General features: G+C 44.3%; 1 protein-coding gene across 1 annotated transcript; it reads right to left on the reverse strand.

The window, feature by feature from the left end:
* Window positions 1-549: 549 nt before the first annotated feature.
* Window positions 550-21,056, reverse strand: LOC118118817 (leucine zipper putative tumor suppressor 2 homolog). The gene is made up of 8 exons (XM_035172227.2): window positions 20,731-21,056; window positions 8,602-9,225; window positions 6,640-7,302; window positions 6,398-6,520; window positions 6,093-6,239; window positions 5,302-5,811; window positions 4,758-4,862; window positions 550-4,624 (listed from the first exon to the last, which is right to left on the reverse strand). Exons 2-8 carry the CDS (start codon window positions 9,190-9,192, stop codon window positions 4,442-4,444), a joined length of 2,322 nt encoding a protein of 773 aa, XP_035028118.1. The 5' UTR covers window positions 9,193-9,225; window positions 20,731-21,056; the 3' UTR covers window positions 550-4,441.
* Between the last annotated feature and the right edge of the window lie 1,399 nt (window positions 21,057-22,455).

A 22,455-nucleotide genomic window follows, 5' to 3' on the forward strand; every position in this document is an offset into this window, starting at 1 on the left:
AGTGCTCTTTGTTTACCATGTGTTTCAGTGAAAAGCTAGAATTACAGCCGGGCTGTTGTAAGCCTCCATCAACCAGAGCAGCCTCAGCCCACACACACTTTTTCTAGACTCATGAGGTCATCGTGACCTTTGACCCCCCAAATCTGATTAGTGAGTTGTGAACATTTTTGCCAAATTCAAAAGGATTCTCTCAAGGCTTCCTTAAGATAAAGCATTCATGATACAAAAAAGGGTTTGTGAGGTCACCGCTTCCTTGACCTTTGACCTCCAAATTCTAATCAGGTCATCCTTGAGTCCAAGTGAATGTTTGTGGCAGATATGATAACATTTCCTCAGGGTGTTTTTTTATATATCACATTCACAAGAACATCAAGTCACCATGACGATGACCTTTGATCTTTAACCAACAAAACCAAATCAGTTCATCTTTGAGGTCTAACTGAACGTTTGTACCAACTTTTAAGAACTTCCACGAAAACACAATGCCTTTGGCCGCTAGCTGTCATCGGCGTGGAGGCATAAAAAAAGACAGTAACTCAACAGTCAGTCTGAGGTGTGACAACTTGTTCTTTAATTAAAAACACAGTCATTTGTACAAGAAATGTACACGTAAAAATATACATGGACAACTACATACTTAATGAATTATGGAGGTCGCAACGGAAGCGAAACAGAAATATGCACAAAGGGATGAAAAGAAAACTGCCACAAAAAAAAAGAAGAAAGAAATGTGTTACGTTGCTTTGGTCTAATCACAGTGGCTACGTTCGAAAAATAGACACTTGGTCTAAACAATGTCACTCTGTTATACTATTTAGTGTTTTACATATTTACACAGAAAAACTCTTACGCAACAATACAGAGGAATGAGATATGACGAATGAGTGGAGGTCTGGCGTGAACCCAGAATTTTTGGGAGTCGGTTTGATGTGCAACACCTGTGCTTGTTGTTTGTCTGTTAACCTGTGGTGAGTGAGTAACAGTCTACGTCTGGTTAACAACGTGAATATGGTTGGACAAACCCATCTTGCTCCATTCAAAAGTCCCTTCCCATAGCTGCATTTTAACAATCTATGCACGGTGCAGACTTTTTAATATCCTGAAACATGTCTTTAAGCCACGCTGAATGTGGGAACGTCCTGCAAAACACAGACCGGTAGAATTATCTTTAGAAGAGGTTTGATTTAAATTGGATTTCCGAGAATAGGAAACATCACATCAGCTCCCACCTCGACTCGGCGAAGACGTCACTGACCCGTCTCGTGAAGGACGAAACGCACAATGAGGACATGGATCGCTGTGACTCTATGATCATCAAGTGACAGATCAATAAAAATGGAGAGACAACAGGTCAAAACTGAACCATAAATAAAAGCTTCTAACTGCTTTACCAGCTGCAAAGTTTGGTCTTCAGATAATGTAAGTTTGTGTCACACAGGTTATATATTGTAAACAGATTCTCATGCATTACAGTATTAGGTGCACTCTGTCTATGCTGCTGCCTCCATTTGTAATTGATCCATCATTTGAAATATTGGTATGTGATATATATATATGTATATATATAAGTCTTTATAATTTGCATATTAAACCCACACTTATACCAGTACTACAACAAAATATCTTCAGGTGCTATATATAAAAAAATATACAACATCTCCTCCATTATATAGATTTCCATTTAGCTATTATTCCGTGATATAGACTCTTTGTAAAATAAAGTTCTCAGCACGTTAGTATTGTTTCCATAGAGACCGGCCACGCCGCTGTGGCCAAACTGAGCGACCCAACAGCTGCGGACGCTAACATCCTCCTCATCGGTTTATATTCAGGGCTTTAACAGCCGACCCGCCACGAGGACGTTTCAGTGCTGGAGCTACTGCATCTGCAAATCCCCATCTCAAAGCAAACTGAGCCAGCGTCTTCTGAAATCTGATATAACAAAGACATGCAGACATGCCAGTCGCGCTACCTGTATAGCAGTCATGGAAGATTATAGTCTAGAGGGGGAGACTAGGAAGACTTCGAAAAAATGTTATTTGGCTTTTGGCTGCCAAAGGCTAAATAAAGAGCACTAATGGGAGAGAAGCTGAATAAATGGAAACTCTGAATAAGCATGCCTACGTTTTAAACACTGGCTTATATCTCTGAGTGACGTGGTGACCAAACTGAAGGAATATGCTCCATTTACAGTTTCCTGATACCGACTGCGGAGGTGCTTTTCAGTGTTATAAAAATAGCTGAGAAAAGAGCAGATATAGAGATAGAAGAGAGACAAAGGCGGAAGAAGACAGAGAAAAAAGGAGAATCAGCAGCATCCTGTTGATATCTACCATGCTACAGTCTGCTTCCTCGTGCTACACAAAAATGTAAATGTTTATGTCAGAGCTTGTGAATGAGTTGACACCTTGATCAAGTGCAAAAGCAGAGACTCTTGGTGGTCTAGAAAACATGACCGGGCGTTCAAATAAACCGTGTCCTTTGAACTTCGAGCCTCTACATCCTCTGCGGTTTGGGAAAGGGCAGAAAGCGACGTCCACGTGTAAGCAAACCAAGAGCCAAATGTAAAACCTGGTTTGTTTTGAGTGTGATCGCTTGCCTCACTTGAAAGAGGAAGGGAAGTTGTGCAAAATAATCCCGCGTATCCCTTGGTGAGCGATTCTTCCGTTGCCCATTTATACTGCATTTCTCTGGAGTGGTAACAGTCACAATACATTCCTTTTCAAATACACACTGCTGAGGAAATACCTTCAGAACTAAAGTATTCGTATCCTCTGTATAACATGAAGTGAACTACTGATCATCTCAACACTATTAAATACAAACAGCGGATGTTGTAATATTATAGTGTTACTTCCCTTTTAGCAGTTACATTTTGTGTTGCCCAACAACTGTATATGAAGATGGATGAAATGACGTGGCCCTGAAAGTGACGCCAAATCATCTTGATCGCCCCCTGTTGGCTGGCTGCAGTTTAAGTCATATACCTCGCTTCCTTAAAAGTTAAGCCCAGTTCACACCACAGGACTTTCAAAGACAGCAGATCAGTGGGCAGCTAACACAACACAACTTGCTTCTTGTGATCAGGAGACTTGCAGTCGCTGTGAGTTTGCGCTACTCGACTGATCTTTTCACTCGGACAAACCCTGACTAGTGTTTCTTTAATCACTAAAAGAGGACACAGTCTAAGAGATCCATCCTGCTCACAGAATGACACATCAAGCTGGAGGAGGTGAAACGGTTCAGTGGACACAACAGTTGTAAAGAATAGAGAGCAGCTCGGGTCGGCTCTTTCTGTCCAAGCCTGTTCGAGGCCAAAAACTAACCGAGCCTGACCAACCAGTCAGGCATTCAGTTTTTTTTCTGTCCGAACCCGACATGATGCCGCTCTGCTTGGTTTTGAACTTGCTTGTTTTCTCCCCAATTACTGACAAAGATCAGGGGGCACCTCATCACTAAATGCATCTGACCTTCACCCCGTCCTACACTCTGATTGGCTGGAGTTTTTGCCGACTCTGACTACATTTGGAAATGTGATAGGAGTTTGCAACATTTCGCGGATGTTTGCAATTAGCGACTGCAGATCTGCATCGATCAGGGGCTTTTGTTGGCAAGTTGCAAATAGGGCTGAACATCGTGTGGTGTGAACTAGGCTTTAATAGATGGGATGCGGACCTAACTGAAGAGTCTAAGCTAAACAAAGTTTTTTGTCATTTCAGGTAGTTCTAATCACACGGAGGTTAGTTTAAGTGTGAATTTTTTGTTAATAATTTGATGCTATAAAAACAGAAAGCTGAGAATGAGTTATGCTTGGTCAATCCACACCTCAATCACTACTGTGGAGACTCCGGTTCCAAATGACGTCAAAAGCAAATCCGAGGTATTTTAGCTTCATCTTTTTTACAGAAGGAGGAAGTGGGGAAGTGTCGTCCATCTTCATATACAGTCTATGGAGTTGAGAATGAGCACAGCTTGGACAGGTGATCATCAGTGGTGGTGTTGATGTTGATGGGACTAATTGTCATGATGCATCATAACATGCATGCTGGTGGCCCGCTGTCTGAAACCTTATGTGCTACCAGGAAAAAGTGCGACTCCACTTGGACGCGTAGTAACATTTTTTGCTTTAAGTTCCCGCCGATGTTCGATACCCTGATTTGAACGTGGTCTGCGAAAGAAACACTTTTTAAAAACTGCTTTTTCAACAGAAGGAAAGAAGTCTTTGTGCTGGCTTTGGATTGGGATGAGACTCCAGGGGCGGACACCTTGTGAGGATTTATTGGAGTGAGAGTTCACCTTCGGGCAATTTTTGTTCTGACAGTGATAAGTGGTGAGAGCTCAGTGGTCCAGGTAAAACCATGTCGAAGAGTTCAAGATGTTTGTGTGTGTGTTCCTGTGTGTTTCTGTGCTCATATTACTGCAAGTGCGTGTGTGTGTGTGTCTAGATCTCAGTGGCGGTGATCTCCTCAAAGTGGATGTCGTTGCTGCCGCTGTGAACCTCATAGTCCTCCATGTCCCTGTTCTCCAGCTCCAGACTCAGCTCCCTCATCACCCGCTCAAGGTCCCGGTTTCGGCGGTACATCTGGATGTAGTTCTGCTGCAGCTGTTTCTGGTAGCGGATGACCTGGGTGAAAGAAGAAAAACAGTATGTGAGTATGTGGGGGAAGTTTGGGAAATCAATCAATTTATCCATGAACAAAAAAATGCACATGATGAAGACTGACAGTGAATGAATGGTTCTTCTTCTTCCTTTTTACCTTTTCCTTCTCCTCCTGCCACACCCTCCTCTCATCCTCGAACCGAGAGAGGTGCTCTTCACTCGTCCTCCTCTCGTACATGAGCTCCGCCTTCAGTCTGTCCATCTGAGAAAAAGACATAAAGAACTTCTTGTACAACTGTGTGGATATATATGTATGATGTATATATGGACATGCTCATATATGCAGGTATGTGCATGTTTATTTTTGTCAACAAGCTTGAATAAAATATATATAATTATACAATAAACTATTCAGTTATCAATAGGGGAGCATTCATTAATTAATAATATGAAGGAGCCTATTTTAACTACCTTATATACTGTTTTGTAGTTTGATCTACAATTTATCGTATATTCTCTTTGTAAAATTTTAATCTTCAAATCAACAACTACAAATGTGAAATAAAAGAAGAGAAGTAAAAATAAAAAGTATATTGTTCTGAAATGTGGTGGAGCTGAAGAACAAAGTAGCACAACATGGAAGATCTACTTCAGTACTTTGGAGTACTGCCCTGTTTTCTAATTTACGCAAAATCCTGTACCTGTTGTCTGAGTCCCAACACTGTTTCTGCATTCTGCCTCTGAGCCTTGGCCTCATCACTCTCTCCGCCCCAGACCAAATGAGTCTCTTCTCCATCTCGGTACAGAGAAGGACTGGGACCGGCCCTTCCTGCCACACCTCTGCCGTGTTGTAGGGACAGGTTTATACATTGCCCCTTCATGATTGCATTCCCAGGTATAGAGGTGTGATTGGACAGAGTGTCACGGAGCCGGGCCGACTCATCCTCCAAACGGCCCACTTTCTCCCGCAGCAGCTCCGCTTCGCTCTTGCGCCTCTGGAGTTCATTCTCGCAGACTTCGAGCTCCAGTGAACGCGTCCGCACGGCCGCCTGGGCCTCCTGAGATCGAACCTGGCTGGACTGCAGTTCCGACCGGGCTTCTCTGAGCTGGGCCTTCAGGACAACAATGTCTCCTGCCTTCTGGCTCAGCTCTGACTGGAGTTGCGTCAGCTGCTGTTTCAGGAGGGAGATCTCTCCTGACTTCTGACACACCTGGAGGGGGGAGAAGAGGAAATGTTTCTCAGGGCAGATTACAGACTCACATTTTTGATTTCTTTACTATTCCTTTACTATTTAAGTTAAACCTCAAATTTGAGCCTATGCAGTGCCCCCATGACAAAACCTTTCATTTTGGGTCATTAACAATTGAGAGATGACTAGAAAATGAGGTGAGAAAGAAATGGGGAATAAAAAGCAGCAATGGTTCTCTGATAAAACTCAAATAGGAACATAGCAGCTTATTATTGTTGGTTCCTTTAATCACTGACTCTCACCTCCCACTTTGTCTCCTCCAGACGTGGCCCAAGCTGCGTCTGCTCCCTCTGGATGGTGGCACACCTCCTCTCCAGCGTCTCTCTGTCCTGCAGCAGCGAGGAGAAGTCCTCCTGCAGCTTCTTCTTCTCCTGCTGTAGCTGAAATACCTGACGACACACAGAGACGTGTCCTTTCAAACTCTTCAGTTAAGAGTTGACTCATATATTACATTAAATATGTAAAAAAAACAAGAGACAGTGACTCTTGGAAAATGATTGATTGCATACAGTAGATGTTTTGAGAGGTTTTTAAATTCTTCACATACCTGTAACTGTAACACCTGCTGTGCCCTCTGGGCCTTCTGAGAGGCCTGCTTCATCTTCGAGGAACAGCTCTGTCTCATCTCCTCCATCTCTCTTTCACAGCGCCGCTGCTTCTCCTCATACACCTGAGAGCAAAAGACATGTGTGAGTTCTTCATCTGTATTTGAAGCACATCAACTTATTCCTTTGGTGTTTTGAGAGACAGTTTGATCCGGGTGGTTTGGCGAATGTCTTCATGTCTCACCTGGCAGATAGCAGCTTCATTCTCATCCAGATTTTCCCGGAGCTGCTGGAGCTCCAGGTCTCGTTCCCTAAGCTTCTCCTCCAGCTCCCTCACCACCGCCTCGTAACCCTCCATCGGGGGTGGCGAGTGGCCACAGGACCCGCTGTCTGACAGGGGCTGCCCGCGCCCACTCAGCGACCCCGAGCCCGTGCTCTTGCTGGATGAGGAACGTCCACTGTCCGAGTTAGTGTGACCATGGCTCCCATTTCCACCTGAAGTGTTTCGACCCAGGCCTGTGACGGGCTCCAGCTGGCCCCCGGAGCCAGACCCAGAGCTGGAGCCCTCACTGGGGGCCAGACTGTAGCCTGTACTGCTGTGAGTGGGGAGGCTGGAGAGGGAGTTCCTCCCTGAATCTGACATGGAGCAGGACTGGCTGCTCCGAGGATTGCGACCACCACTGTAGGAGTTGCGTTTCCCTTCCGTGCTGGAGTTGCTGCTCCCTCCGTTAACTTTGGTGCTGCTGGAGATGTTGGATCCTCCGAGGGGCAGCAGGAGGCTGAGGCTGGCCTGGCTCTCTGACAGACTGGTGCCCCCTGGCCGCGGTGACAGGTACTGCACAGAGTGACGATTCTTGGGAATGACGGGTTTAAACGCCGTGGGGCGGATCAGCACTTTCTCCATATTCTGAAAGCACAGAATTATAAGAACAGCATTAGTAATTGAAAAATACTAAGCTGGGGGCGAATAGAAACAGTCAAATAAACTCATTATAGAGGGGTGAGTGATCCGATGGCAGGTCACCCCTCCAGGCTCTGATTATTTTAATTTGGTTTAATTGATATTCATGGTCTTCATTTAGCACTTCAAAAAAGTCCTTTTCAAGATGGAGGGACAGGGAAAAGAGAGGGAGAAAGGGAGGAGAGTCCAGAGAAAATCTGATTAAAGGGCAGAAAAACAAAGAGGGGAAGGAGGAGCGTAGAGGAAGAGACGAGACAAAGACAGAGAGAGTCAAAAACTCCTCACGTTCTGTAAGTATTTTGCTTAGCAACCATCCTCTGGGTTCACTAACTACATCGCAGCTGAATGTGAGTGAGCTCTGACATTGATCATCATGATGTGTCTGCAAGGTGAGTAGCTGTGAAATGATCCATCTGAGCCTGTCGGGCCAATGATTAAGCGTCTCCCTGAATCGATGGAAATAAATAGCCAATTAGACAGCTGAGGTAACCTGCTGTAAAAGGTGACAGCACAAGGGGCAGAAACGCTCATGTCTGCATAAATGTTTCATGGGGACAGTGTGCGTTCACGAGAGGACAGAGAAAAAATGTCCTCACTATGATATTAAATGTCAGTCTGTGATCATGAGCTGTAATTGAACGTTTTAGCAATAAATATCTTCAGGTCAGAGGTCATCGTCAGTTATACAACAACACTTATGGAGCTGGTAGGGTGTCTTCTTAAATTTGTCTTTTAGAGACACTTGCATATCGCATGATACTCACATGTTGTGTACAAATACCTTGAGTCCAATCTCAGCTTTGTCTTCGTCTAATCTGATATGTTGAAATGTGTTTTGAGAAATTCTACAAATGTCCAGTTTTTTCATGTGGATGAATTGTTTTGCCTGCAAAGTGTTTACCAAAGTCTTAGGTTCACAAGAGTAGTGGAATATATGTATAAAATACTGTATAATTATGACATAACCGAAACTTAACTGAAATTTCCAAAAATCTCTTATTCAGTAGAAGTGTTGTTTGTCACTCTACTTTCACCAAACGTTAGAGGGACTGAGACAAATAGGGCCTGAATAATGACCTCATAATACATTTCAGGGAGGTAGTGTTTCTACTTTATACATATCCCTATACCCTCAAAAATATATTAATAATGAAGTAAAATGTAAAACAAATAAATTGTCTCTAAAACAGACTTCATCCTCTGTTCATCGTTTGTCGGTGTCGCTCCACGACCTCCTTCTCTTACCTTCTCTAACTGTCCAGACACTGGGATGAGTTTGGGTGGAGGTCCTCCAATGTTGCCGTTCAGTGTCCGGTTCTCCCTTTGCTCCTCTGAGTCACTGCAGGGGCTTGCAGCTGCCACCAGGTTGTCGTTCCAGTCCCCGACCACCACCTCATCGCTCACGTACCCAAAGTTCCCATTAATGCCACCCACTGTTGCAGCTGAGTTTCCGGGCCGAGGCTGCTTCTTGGTGGGCAGCGGTGGGGGCAGAACCTGGGCCTGAGGCTGCGTTTGGTGGCTGATAACCAGCAACTGCTCTAATGAGCTCCCGCTGCGCAGGGTGTTATCCTGAAGCCGGAAGCAGCTTGTAGCTGGTGTGGAGCGCCGTGGTTTGGTGGCGAACTCGCTTGCAGCCCGGCAGTGTTTCTCCTGGTAAGTCCGGCCCGATATGAGACTGCTGACAGAACCCATGGCTGTCCCGGAGCTGCAGGGCCCACAGGGGACAGAGCAGGGGCCTGAGGGGGAGTGGGATGATAGCGGCCGACACTGCTGGACTTCGAGACCTGGATTGGAGTGGTCAGTCACGGTCACTGGTAGTGCCTGAACCAGAGCCATGGCAGCCCGACGCTGTCAGACACACCACACACTCTGAGGAGAGAGAGAGAGAGAGAGAGAGAGAGAGAGAGAGAGAGAGAAAACACAGAGAGAACTATCAAATTCATATTCTATGTGCAACAGATGTGAATATCACACATGCTCCCTTGAAGATATTATCATTTACACCAGTGCTTTTCCAAGTTGAAAACACGAAACATAATCTCTATGGTTCCTGCAGGGTGCTGACACTCACTAATGTGATTGGTGCTTAAAATCACATCCATGTGTAAAGAATGATATGAATGAGACTCATTATGTGGCAGATTGCAAGCAGTTCTTTATTGTCAGTGTTGAATTATGAGGCTAATGTTATTGTTATTAAATGGTTTGTATTGAAATGATTAAATGCATCAACTTCAATCAAAGAAGATAGATTCACTGTATACGTGCCAAACCTATGATTAAAAACAATCCTCTTAGCAACAATGAAGCCAAATTATTTATTGATTTCTTTCCCGGCCGGTTGTCACTCGCAAAACTCATTAGCCGCAGCCACTTTACAGCTGTTCATTTGAGATCTTCCTCCAGACGGAGCAGGTCCCCAGACCCCCACTTCTTCCCCGTGAGGGCTCATCCTTCATTAAATACACTATGCATCTCCAGCGACGCCACCGCTAATTGTCCAAGTCATTAACGAGGCAGGAAGATAAAAAAAAAGAGAGGATGGATTTAGTAGAAACCGAGGACGACACAGACAGAGGGAGAGCGAATGAGTCATGGTCATCACAGTCTGCAGCTGCTCTCTGATTTTCCTGCATATCCTCGGCTGAACCTGTGCGCAGTCATCTGTATCTTACTTCTAAAGGCGTTTGAAATCGAGTCACTTTCCTGATGCACGATCACAATGCTCACAGGCCTGTGAAAAAAAAAGTCTTTGAAAAAAGCGAGCCACTATTTTTAGGATGAGAAACATGGATACACATTACTACAACACAGTAAGTGGCAGCAGATTAAGGTCTTCCATTTGCAGATAGTATTATCAGTGTTAGTTGCCTGCGGGGACAGAGAGGGGACACACATCCTGAGCCTGTCGTGCCAAGCCCAAATCCGTCTGGCCAAGTGGAATAATCCACGCCAGCTATGGCTGCACTCAGTCTGCCAGGACTAACACAGGCATACAAACTGACACCCATAGAAACGCACACGCACACACAGCGCATCAATCAAGAAAGTCCCAGAGGAAGTGTATGGCCTCCAAAGTAAATGCCAAAATAGAAAGGGGGCATGGATTTGTTTATTGAAGCACAATTGAATCAAGGAATTAGATCAGATAGCGCCGCGTTGCCAGATTCCATAGAAATGTGTCTTGCTCACGTCTACTCAGGAGGTGCAGTGTGAGCAGCACGTTTGCAGAGGCAGCTTCAATGCTCGGTGTGTGTGTGTGTGTGTGTGTGTGTGTGTGTGTGTGTGTGTGTGTGTGTGTGTGTGTGTGTGTGTGTGTGTACAAAGGAGGTGTTCAGGCACTTTTTGAGTTTTAGGTCGCCTGCATTTCAACAATGCTCAGAGTCCAATACACAATCACTGCAGTTATGTAAAGTGGTAGAAAATAGACTTGAAGTGTAAACATCTGCTTTGATCCACATTTCCTGGTGGAACAGCACAAGTGAAACACGAGCAATCGAGCCGAGTACAAAACATTGTCAAGAAAAGGAATCAGAATCCTGCAATAGAAGCTCCAAATGATGAAACTGCTTTCACTGTGGGACGTGGACATTTCAGAATGTCACTTCACCCCAAAGCCTCAATTCCAGCTTGGGAAAGTTACGATTTTACGATGCTTTTCAAAGCTCCAAAAAACACTTAGCTCGAAGCATACTGATGCTTTGACTTGTTATCAGTTGTAATCTGGTGACCACGCCCACTATAGTTAGTGATAACCCATTTGTGAGGTGAGAAAACTATTCCTCTTACTTCTTTCACTTTTCACGTGCACAACCAGGCTCAATATTGTAAATTGCTTTGAGGACGGACTGACCCTATTATCCCTATTTGCCTTCAAGTATTGCCAGGTACGAGTGGAGGTGATTTAAAAACACGCCATAAAACTAACTCTAGCGAGGCAGATGGATTTCTCTCCGGCAGGAATCCATCTTGCAAGGCTCAAAGAGGCAGAAACACAGTGTTTCAGACCAAAAGGTCATGTGAGGGAGGAACTGCTGGCAGCCACGAGTGTGTGACGACAGTGAGAAGCGATAGTTTGCAAGGTTTCTTCAAGATAGATTTAAGACTTTTTAAGACCACAATGAGGGAAATTTAAGACCTACATCAAGTACGACAGATATGAAGGAATATCAGAGTCACAGAATTACTTACACTTCCCATAATTGAAGATAAGATGAAGCAGCCGAATAGAGAATGACCCTCAAAATGCTGTGTTATCTAACAAACTATGCAAAGACAGTGAGTATCCATATTTCCCACAGCCAAGCCGAATGCTATAAATTCTGACTGGGGTGTTTGTAGACTCTCAGTTGTCAGTTCCACATTGTTCTTGTTTGTAGTTCTATTATTTATTTCATCCAGCGTGTTTATATCTGTATAGTTGAGAAAGAACTAGCACACAAGGAAACATTATTAACTATACATGATGCCAAAACACTTTAATGTGCAACAGAAGTAGCGTTAAATTAACCTAAATGTATTTAAGACCGAGTGTATTTTAACATATTTAAAATGTTTCAAGGCCTAAAATTCAGATTATTGAATTTTAGACTGTGGAAACTCTTGGTTTGTTAACGACTACCGAAGAGATCATCCTATCAGCTGCCAAGTATTTTTTGAAAGCGCCTGCTCTTTTCCAAATTGTTTCCAAGGAAGCTCTCCCAGATGGTTCTGTGAAACAAACCATGTGGCACTCAGATCAATACAAACTAGTTTAGTTTAAACATATTGAAGAAACTGCAAAGATCAATAAGAAGCAATTGATTGTGGAGGGATTAAGAGGTGAAGAGGGCAACCAGGAAGTAAATGTACAGTTATTGTGACTCTACATGGAACTTGAGGGTTGCTATATAAATATACAAATGCAGGGAGTGAGAAGGAGTTAAAAAGAGGCTACATGAGTACACGAGTCAGGAGATAAAGTGTGGTATGTGATGTGAACTTCCCATGCAAAAAATGTTTTTAATCATGCGTCTCACCCTCCTTTCACCTTCCTATCCAGCCTCCCCACCTCCCAGCCCTGACAAGGACCTCTCAGGCAGGGATAATAGAATTAACAACCCTGTGAGACCGTCAACCGTGACCCCCACAGCCGTAACCCTACGACCCCCCAATGAGTAGAGGGGAGCTGGTCTGATTCTCCCCTCCCACCCCTGTGACCTCCAAGGGTCTGTTTTTGTTCTGGGTACTCGGGCAACCAATCTCAAAAGCTAATTTCCCCCTCTGATCTCGCTCAGTGGCTATTTCTCAAGAGTTATTGAAGCCCTCCTCCTGCCCTCCTTGGCTGCATTCCTCTGACAATGTGAAAATGCATTTTCCATCTCTGCAGCCTCGCCTCCACCACCTTCCCGATTATACGCATCCTTCTCTGTTGTCAGCAGCACAAGACAGGCAGAGAGGAACCAGTCATGGTCACTAAATATAGAAAACATCTCAAGTGCCTGAAATCATTCTGATAGTCTTTCATGAGGCGTTTCTCTCAGCGAGGCATTTGATTCGATGTTCAAAAATAAACTCCTGTAGTGTTGCAGCCAGCTATTATGGGGTCAAACCAGGGGCACTTTACACTGCATCCTGACACTCTACAACTATTAAATGATGCTGGATGGCTCAAAGGCAGCCTCACTGCCTCTGACAGGGGCTGAAAATAAACCGAGGGTTTGGGAGAGTTTACCCTCCACAGGGCACCAACTGGCCGAGGATGAGTGAGAGCACTACTGACAGAGGCAAGAAGTTCCCAGGTATCTCTCTAACAAGATCCAGAAGTGGGGGTCTATCATGGGGAAATAATCCCGTTATGATAAGTCTGTTAATAACAGCGGTATTACTCAGGAGAGGAAGCCCATTATTCCGCAGCACCAGATCGCCCCTCGCAATCACACGCAACCTTCCAGCTCTTCCGGAGACTCTGCTGTGAGTCAGGACGGAGACAGAAGAGCGAGACGAAGAGGGAAGAAAAGGAAGGGGGTTTCAGGGGTGAGGACACAAAGGCGGGCGGGTGGAGGTGATGGTTGGGGGTAGAGGGGAATTCCAATGCCAGGTAGTCCAAAGAGAGGCTCCAAAGAGGCCTGAGCTCTTGGGAAAATCAGGCATCTATAATCCTGTTTGGTCATTATTATGAGAGCACGCAGACACCGGGGTCTGAGCACCTTCAGATCTCCGGACAGAATCGAACCTGAAGGGAGACATTGTTTCCAACATAAACCATCTACTCTACTGCTCAGTACCAAACATGTCCCTGATTTGACTTTTCTCTTGTTTCTCATCTTCCTTCCTCATGGGCCCCTTTCAGATAAAGTAATGTTTAAGGACAAAGAGGAGAGAGGTTTCAGTGGATGTGAGCTTTAACTATGAAAACACACCAAGATGATGGGTTCTCAGTCCAGTAAGACCAGGGAGGTTATAGCTGCATGTTGTCAATGAGTTCTATAGTGAAGCCAACCAGGACATGAGTGACCCAACAAATCAGGACAAAGTGTTCTTTCAATAGCAGCATACCTACTATTCATGCTTCCATTGCCAACACATTAATCACAAAAAAGTAATAAATAAGAAAGGGCTGAAACAAATTATTATTTTTATTAGGGTTAGAATTAGTAAGGTTTAGCGTTATGAGTAATTAACGGATTATTTTTTCAACTGATTAAAGAATAAATTATGCAAAAACTACTCAAAGAATTTTGTGGAAGGGTGGTGCATGACCCAAGGATGCACCCATTAAATTCTGATGCAGAAAAACATTACGAGATAGGATGTTTTTCAAAGCTTTCCTTTATTTCTCGTAGAATAATTCAAGGGTATTGATGGAAAAATACAGCCAATGTTTAGGGGATATTTATAGATGTGTGTGCAATTTGACACAGAATCAGATATAAATAAAAATCCAGATCTAGTGAATATAAAGGTTGTTTCATAAGGCGACTATCGGGCCTTGATGTATGAGGTATGCACAGTGTCATTCTGATTCTCTGTGGACTGATCACCAGGACCGACCCTGTTCCACGTTACAGTAATTTGATCCTGATTAGAGCAGCTTTAACCTTTTATAAAAGGTGACATCTTCCTGATTAACTGCTGTGTTTTCAGGGTCTTTCACCTCCTTCCTCCGATTTCATCCCTCTTTCCTGTCCCTGCTCATTTTCACCCGTTTCCTCTTCCTTGCCTCCTGTGCTGGATTATTGCTCCACCGCTCCTCTGTCACTCTGTCTTTTTTCCATCCCCCTCCTTGCTGGTCTGTGCCGGCTAGATTTTCATCTGGCCCTTCTTTAACAGCAACACCACAGCGTGACTAACCGAATGCAAAGCCAAACGTGAAGATGAGAGCAACAGGTGGAAAGTATCAAATTGACAGAGCAGAGCAGAAACTGTGCGGACGAGAATCAAAACTGTTCTGATTATAGGTGAAATTGTTGAGAACTGTCGATAAATCCAGAGACTAGTGGGTGAGAAAGACGGATAGAGAAAATAAACGGGCTAGGTGATCCACGATAATCCTCTCTGGGTACTCAAAAAGGAAATCCACAAGTATGAACAAGAGCGACACAGGCGCACGCAATACCTCAGCATGTCAAGTCAGTCCGCACCTAATCTACTCGCCCATTTATTCATCAGGCATCTACTCACACAAACACCACAGTAAAACTTCAAAACGGCAAAGTAAATGGTATTGAAATGAAGTCAGCCCCCTCAACTGTAAAATGAGAAGAGAAGTCTTTTAATGTTTTGCCAGAAGACCTGAGGTTATATTATGCCTCCATTCCAACACAATGACCGTCTGTCTGAGTGGTCGCTCACTGTCACCTTCCCCCACATGGCTTGCCTTTGTTTGTGTGTGTGAGAGAATGTGTGTGTGTGTGTGAGAGAATGTGTGTGTGTGTGTGTGTGTGTGTGTGTGTGTGTGTGTGTGTGTGTGTGTGTGTGTGTGTGTGTGTGTGTGTGTGTGTGTGTGATCTCTGAATGCATGCAAACCTACTCATTCCTCATTAACGCCGCACCTCAGTGCCAAATCGTGTTTTGCTCAAATCAGAGAGACATTGTCCTCTTTGGCAGAGCGACGTGGTCGACATTGTAGCCTAACTAACGCTGCCCGAGCGTCGCAGGGCTCCGACTATATCAAAGCAGGTTTTCTGAGGTGAAACAAAGGAAGAAATACGATTTCGAAAAAGTGAGTCTGTGCATGAGTAATTGGCAACAGGTCCGCCCTCAGTCCTGTTTTTTTCCCCCTTCCCTTTCTTTTACAACCAGCTTGTTGGTGTTGCAGACTTTAGTTTCGAGCTCTGTTTAGAGGCGTCGCCATGGCAGCGGAGGCCATGCACGGGGCGAAAATGAGACAGGAGTAGTGGGAAAAGGAAGGAAGGAAGAAAGAGAAAGAGTGATTGAATAGGTGAATGAGGGAGTGGGAGTCTTGTGATCGTCTGACAGCGGGCAGGTTGGCTCCTTAGCATCTCAAAGCATCTGGCCTCAATTCGGACCTGAGAGGCTGCTGGAGAGCGGGGTGACCGAGGCCTCCGTCTCTTTCTATGGAAGCGCACACATAACTGCAGAGAAACTCACCGAGTCCCTGTGGGGGTTGACGGAGAGAGCAGCCAGCCATCTATTGAAACGAGATTCAGTAGACGTCAATGACATGAAAGTAGCGACAGAGCCTTGTGAAAACACTATGGTCATTCAGGGACGCAAACTGTCAGTCAAACGCTTATTTGGGGGACAGTGAAATGAGTTGTGCTCTTCCTGTTTCTCCGCAGAGCATCAGCTACTTAAAACAGTTGAGGTAGCCAATGAAATATCTTTGCCCATGTCAAGTTTAGCCATTTTACTGGAATGTTCCTATTTTGTCTAAACATCACAAGGCTCATTTGCCAGCTTTGGAAACCAGTGCAAAGTTACAGTACTGATACTATAAATAAAAAAAAAATGTTTTTCAGTCATCAAAAGAAGCAAAATTTCAAAAATATTAAAGAAATGGTGAAACCTTTTGGGAAATATTGCAGCTAGCCAGCATTATAACATTATATTATACTGTATATTAAACATTATATTTCGGTTGTTTAACCTGTACAAAAAACAAAGTGTGACAATGAGAGATGTATTGCCAAATGTGTTTTTTGGGAGGGCAGTTTTGCAGGACTTATGTGACCTTTACTGTGCTATTAATGGTTTGGTCATAAAAGATTCATTCTGCTATGTGCACAAGCAAACTGTACACATACACACATGCCTGGATTAAAAGTAGAGCATGGTAGGAAGCAAAAAGCTTATACAAAGATTGATTAAAATAAAGGAATAGAAAATGTAAACATCATTTGGCAACGTTAAATAAAAGTAATGAGGGATTGAAGCAAAACTGCAAAACAGTCTATCTCTTTAAACGTTTTATAAACATGAACAGCTGTACACAAACCTTCCAGCACTGAGAACTGGTAAAATTTTGAGTTAACGTAGGAACTATCTGATCAATTAATATGTTTTTTGGACAAAGCCTCTCGCAGCAGTAAAGCAGTTGGTTTGCAGTCAGCTGGCACCAGAGGAAATCGAGGCACCAGTATGTGAAAAAGTGGAGGATGGCTGACATTCCTGGTCCGTCGGATTTTCCAGGAGGTTCTCCAGCCACTGACAGTTATCCAGCGGTGGCCAGTGGTCAGACCCGCAGACACTGGAAATACCGAGGATGCCAGTGGTAGAGACGGGGATTAGTCTGGCCTGCGGACTACTGTTTGTGAGGATCAATGACTTATGGACTTAATACAGTGGCAACAATTTCTTATCAGAGCGAGAGCAGGTAATCCTGTCTTAGCATGGTTGTATACCAGATTTTGGAAAATCCTGGTGCTCTCATTGTCCCAACAGCAGCGAGAAGAGTAAAGTTTTCCCTCCTAAACTTCCCTTCCTTCCCCCCCCCGCTGCTTTCGCTGTATGAACAGTGGAGAGCCATTGTTTCAGTGGAACAGAGGGCAGAGAGCAGAGAGAAAGAGCCTGTTATCTCACGCTGAAAGCAGCCACACTTTGACTGACAACGTGACCCACAATCTGAGGGAGAGCGAGGCGCTGGCGGTGACAGGATGCACGACTGCAGCAGAGCAGTTTCCTTACGACCAGGCTTCACTGACGCTACACTATCTGACACGGCTCAGCTTCAAAAAAAGAAATCATTTTAGCAGAGGTGTCACAGCTTCAGTGTGAAATCACTGATCAGACCCTGACACACATAATGCCACCCACCCACACACACACACACACACACACGCACACACGCACACACACACACACACACACACACTACTAAGTACAGCCCTGCAAATGAGTTCCACAGCAACTATTACATAAGCAGCGACGCCTCATTTTAACGGTGCCAGCCTCCATGTATAATTCACTTCCACTCATCTGAGGAAATATCTGACATGGCAAAGAAGCACATGTGCAGACGTTTTCAGACATATTGTCCACAACCACTGTAAACTCGAGAAAGACGGAGGAGGAGGGGAACAGACTGGCGTGGAAAACACTCATTCAGCAAACTGAACAGAGGCCAGGCCGACGTTTAATCTCTCACTCAGTCTTCCTCCGTCTCACTCCTTCAGTCGTCCACCATGCTTCTCAACTGGAAGCTTTACATAAACACCTGGCATGAGATTCAGCTCGACGGGATCCACTGGAAAATAATGGGAGCTCGAATCTGAATCCAGTTTGGAATCCGCTTGTCCAATCCGAATGATTTAGAATCCGACGATTAAACAACTTACCTCAAAGACATCTTTGTTAGAAAACATTGGTTTTATTTTACTCAGTGTCATACCTCAACCACAAGGATTCTACTGTGCTGAAAGGTTGTAGGAGGTACATCCCATGTTTTGTCACCGCTCTGTTACGTTCTTAAACTGTGTCCCAACTCATTTTTCTGCTCCACCCAGTTCTCTGCTAAGGTGCTGGAAGCATCTGTGAGTCTCTGCACACTTAGATCTATAGGCAGTGTTTTTAAGTAAAAACAATATTAATTCTACTTTATCTATTTGCAAAGCATCTAACATTAGCTGAGCCATTGTTGTACTGCAGGTCACATATTCTGATGTGTCAAAAAAAAAGTACTTGGCTTTGTCAAGATATCAAACATGCAAACTTGCTGCTTTCAGACATGTGAGAAACTCCGGATATGATGACATTATGTGAGAATGCACAGAGGATTCACCGTGAGTGAGTGGATGTGTTGATGACATTTCTAACAGACGCAAAACTGAAAAAAAAGAAAACAAACGAAAAAGAATACAAATTTGTCCAGATGAGATGCTGGTGCTGATGTACTGTAAACAAAATCACCTGATTTCCAAAGCAAAATTGATATGTTATGTCCTACTTCCTGGATGACGCTGTCGTGTTGTGAACATGTCTGACTGGTACGATCTCCTGCTGCATTGTTTATAAGTGAGAGGCAAACTCCAGAGAAAGTCCAATTGTCCCATTTGTCCATGTCTGCAAATGACTATGAAGTCTTTCATGAGGGATGGTAGATAAATATCTACGCAAGGTAGTAGTGGTTATCTCCTTTGTCACAAGTACCCTCCAACAAATACAGCATTTCATCGATGTTTGGTTGTTAATCCACACTTTGAAGTTAGGGTTAAGGCGGATCATCCTGTTCCTTGTGTGGCTCAGTTTGAATGTCACCAGTGTTTTTCCTTTGCAGATGACTGTCGTGTCATAAGGGGCCCAAGAGTCATTCCAGGAGAAATCATGGATAATTTCGATAAAGGCTTTGTTGCCTGCTGAGGTTATTATTTTACCAGTTGCCTCCAAAATGGAACAGACTATCAGCCCGAGTATAGAGGATGAAAGAGAGGGGAAAACTGAAGGTGAAAGAGAATGAAGATAGGTCACTCTGCCTTTCATTTCAAGCTACTTTATTATCTTTTAATACTGTAAATATATACACCACACAGGAAGCATGAGCCAACACAGCTGGACGGGGTTACGTATGTAACCTGCAACACACATTTAGCTCATTTGTTTTGTTCGGAGCAGATGAGGTAACCCGTCGTCAGTCCCCACTGCTCCCCTCTACCTCAGCGCTCGACTTAAACTTTACGTCAGCGTTCACGCCTCGACACCTGCATCAGTCCCTCTAAGTCAACGCCAAAATCCAGTGCGAGTAATTACAGCCTTCTCTCGAACGAGAACCTCGACATGACACGGTCAAACAGGCAGCTACTACAAAGAGTCGACTTGAATGGACGGCCCCTCCAACCGCTCCTGCTATAAACATATCTGCTGACACATCACTCTGGGGCCATAACAAACTTGATGAGAAACTACAATATGTGGCCCGAGGCGCACAAGGAGTCTTGTAATTACACGCGTAGGGAAGACAGAAGAGAAACAGCAGCAGCCTGTGTCTGCCGGAGTGCTTCGTCATCAAAAGAAAACTCAAAGATTCCCTTTGAGTCCTCTGGATTAAAAAAACAAAACATGTTTTGTACGGGTCACACTTTGGAGATGCAGCCTAATAGTCTGTTTTGGAAGAAGAATGTATATATCGCCTTGTGCTCTTTCTTATCTTCAGTGGGAGTGTGTGTGGTTGCGTGTGTGTGTGTGCAGACAGATTGAATATCACCCTCCTCCTCCTCCTCCTCCTCTTCTTCCTCCTCCAGGCCAACTGTCCAGAGGGTGGAACAGCTTTTCTTACTAGGCTAAAATTTCAAATCAATACCCCCCAACAGTCTGTAATGAGCAGATTCCACAGGGTCAGGATTAGAAAAACTCACACACCAACCAAAAAACTCATCATCTCACCTCAAGAAATCCGAGCTACTGGCTCTGTTCTACCCCACTCGGCAGGCCAGGGGTCAGTTAGAGCAGCCACAGTCCCAACAACTGCAGAAAACTCACTTTAAGTCAATACCAGTCAGCTGACTCTGAATCATCCAGCTGCCTTCAATCAATCTCTGGCAAAAAAGGACCCGAGACCAAGTTTTCCAGAGTTTCTTCACCATTCAGATCTCAGTTTATCCAGAGTTTAGTTTAGTCATCATCACAGACTTTTTTGGCCTTGTCCAGCATTCCTTCACTAGTTTCCAGTGCTGTTTAAATCAGTGTTTCTGTGTGGACGGGCCTGCCAAACAACTTTTGTCTCCAACTCTTTTCCGTTTAACACCTTCCTTTGACGGCGTTATCGCAAATGACACCTTCCTAAGTGGCTTCACACTGACTCATGGTGCTTGTGAACACAAAGTTTCCTCAAGCAGATTTGAATCCATGTAAACAAAGACCATCTTAAATACAGAGGATTAGGAGACACACACACACACACACACACACACACACACACATGCCTTCACACACACTCACCCCAGTGAGAGCCCTGCATCGCTGCCTCCACTTGTCTGTCTCTCTTGCAAAAGAATTAAAAATTGAAAAAAAAAAATCCCTCCAGTCTCTGTCAGCTCAGATTCTCCTCGTCGTTCCTCCTTCTTTCCCCTCCGTCGTCTACCTCTTCTCTATCACCCTCCACCTTCCTGCCGTTGCCTCTGCACTGCTCCAGGACTTCATATCCCCACACGAGGAATTTCAAATGGAAGCCCCCTTATTTTCCTGTCCTGTCCTCCTCCTCTCTCGTCTCACTCCACTCCACTGTTCCTCTTCTCAGTTTTCCTTCCCTGCCGTCAGCCTTAGCACCGCCTCCCCCACCTCCTCCTCCTCCTCCTCATTCCTCCCACCCCTCTCATACTTTTGTCTGCCAGCCCCCCTGCCTCTAGTTTCCCTCTACTTTTAACACACATACACACTCTGCCTCTCTCTCTCTTTCTCCTCCCCCTTCTCTTTTAAGCCTGATCTTCATCCATCCCCTTCTCTTTCACACATACATATTCACTGCATCAACACAATCCTGCGTCAGATTGAAACAGTTTTTGTGCAGTTTTTCCCACTGGGTCAGTTTGATGGGTGTGTGATGGGCCCACATGCATCAGGGGAACACCCCCCTCTTACCACATCCGTGTGTGTGTGTGTGTCTGTCTAGATAACAACACTGTTACAGTCTTTTGTGCAATTATCAACAGAGAAGGACAACAACAAGAGCTGCAGCCCCTACAGAGGGAGGGGGCGGGTCAATTAACCAGTAAATTACATAACACCTTTGTGCTGCTTCTACTCGCACATGCTGAACTCTCTCTTGTGCACATGAAGGTGAGCACGAGCGATGCTGCAGGTAAAGCACGAGTGTGAAGTCAAATCAAAAGGTGGTGAAGAGGTTTTTGTTGCACTTTGAGATGTGTTGAAGACTTTTGAGGTGAGATTGAGAGGATGATGGTGGAAAGTGAAGTGTGTGTGATGTGAGATAGACACATGAGAGCTGAAACTAATAAGTAGTCACGAGTTAATCAGATGCTTATTTTAACATTTGCAGTTTCTATTAGGTCTCAGCAAGTGTCAAGAAATAATTAGAAATACTAATAATACCTTCCATGAGCTCAAAGTGATGTCAAAACAACATTCAACAACATTCAATAACTTTCAAAATGATATATAACAATGAAAAGCATTACATTTGAAAAGATCGGATGAGCAAATGGTTTAGTATCTTTAGCCATGTTAGCAGCATTGGCTCTAATGTTTGTCAGTTATCATAAGAGATGTTCCGATAACATCTTCTTGATACTGATTCCGATACCTGGACTTTGCGTATCGGCCATTACTGAGCACTGATCTGATACCAGTGCATTGAAAAAAACAACTTATATAACGTATCTAACAGATGTATGTGTATTGTGGTGATAAGAGCCGGCACCGATGTCATCACTTCCTGCCTCTGCCTGCTGCAGCCGGTTGCTGTTGTGAACACGTCTGTGTAGAGAACCTCCCGCTGCGTTGTGCACGTGTGAAAAGCAAACTGGGGGTAAAGTCTGGACCCAATTCTCCGGACTTTACCCGTAGTTCATGTCTGAAAACGTCAATGAGACTGATTACAGACATAGACATTTACCCTCAGGATGAATTGTTATCACTTTTAATGAAGAGTCAACATTCAGTCAAAGGTTTAAATTGTCTTTATACCTTGGGTTAAATACTGTGACA

This window comes from Hippoglossus stenolepis, chromosome 12 (genome assembly GCF_022539355.2).
Source record: "Hippoglossus stenolepis isolate QCI-W04-F060 chromosome 12, HSTE1.2, whole genome shotgun sequence".
NCBI classification, from domain to species: Eukaryota; Metazoa; Chordata; class Actinopteri; order Pleuronectiformes; family Pleuronectidae; genus Hippoglossus; species Hippoglossus stenolepis.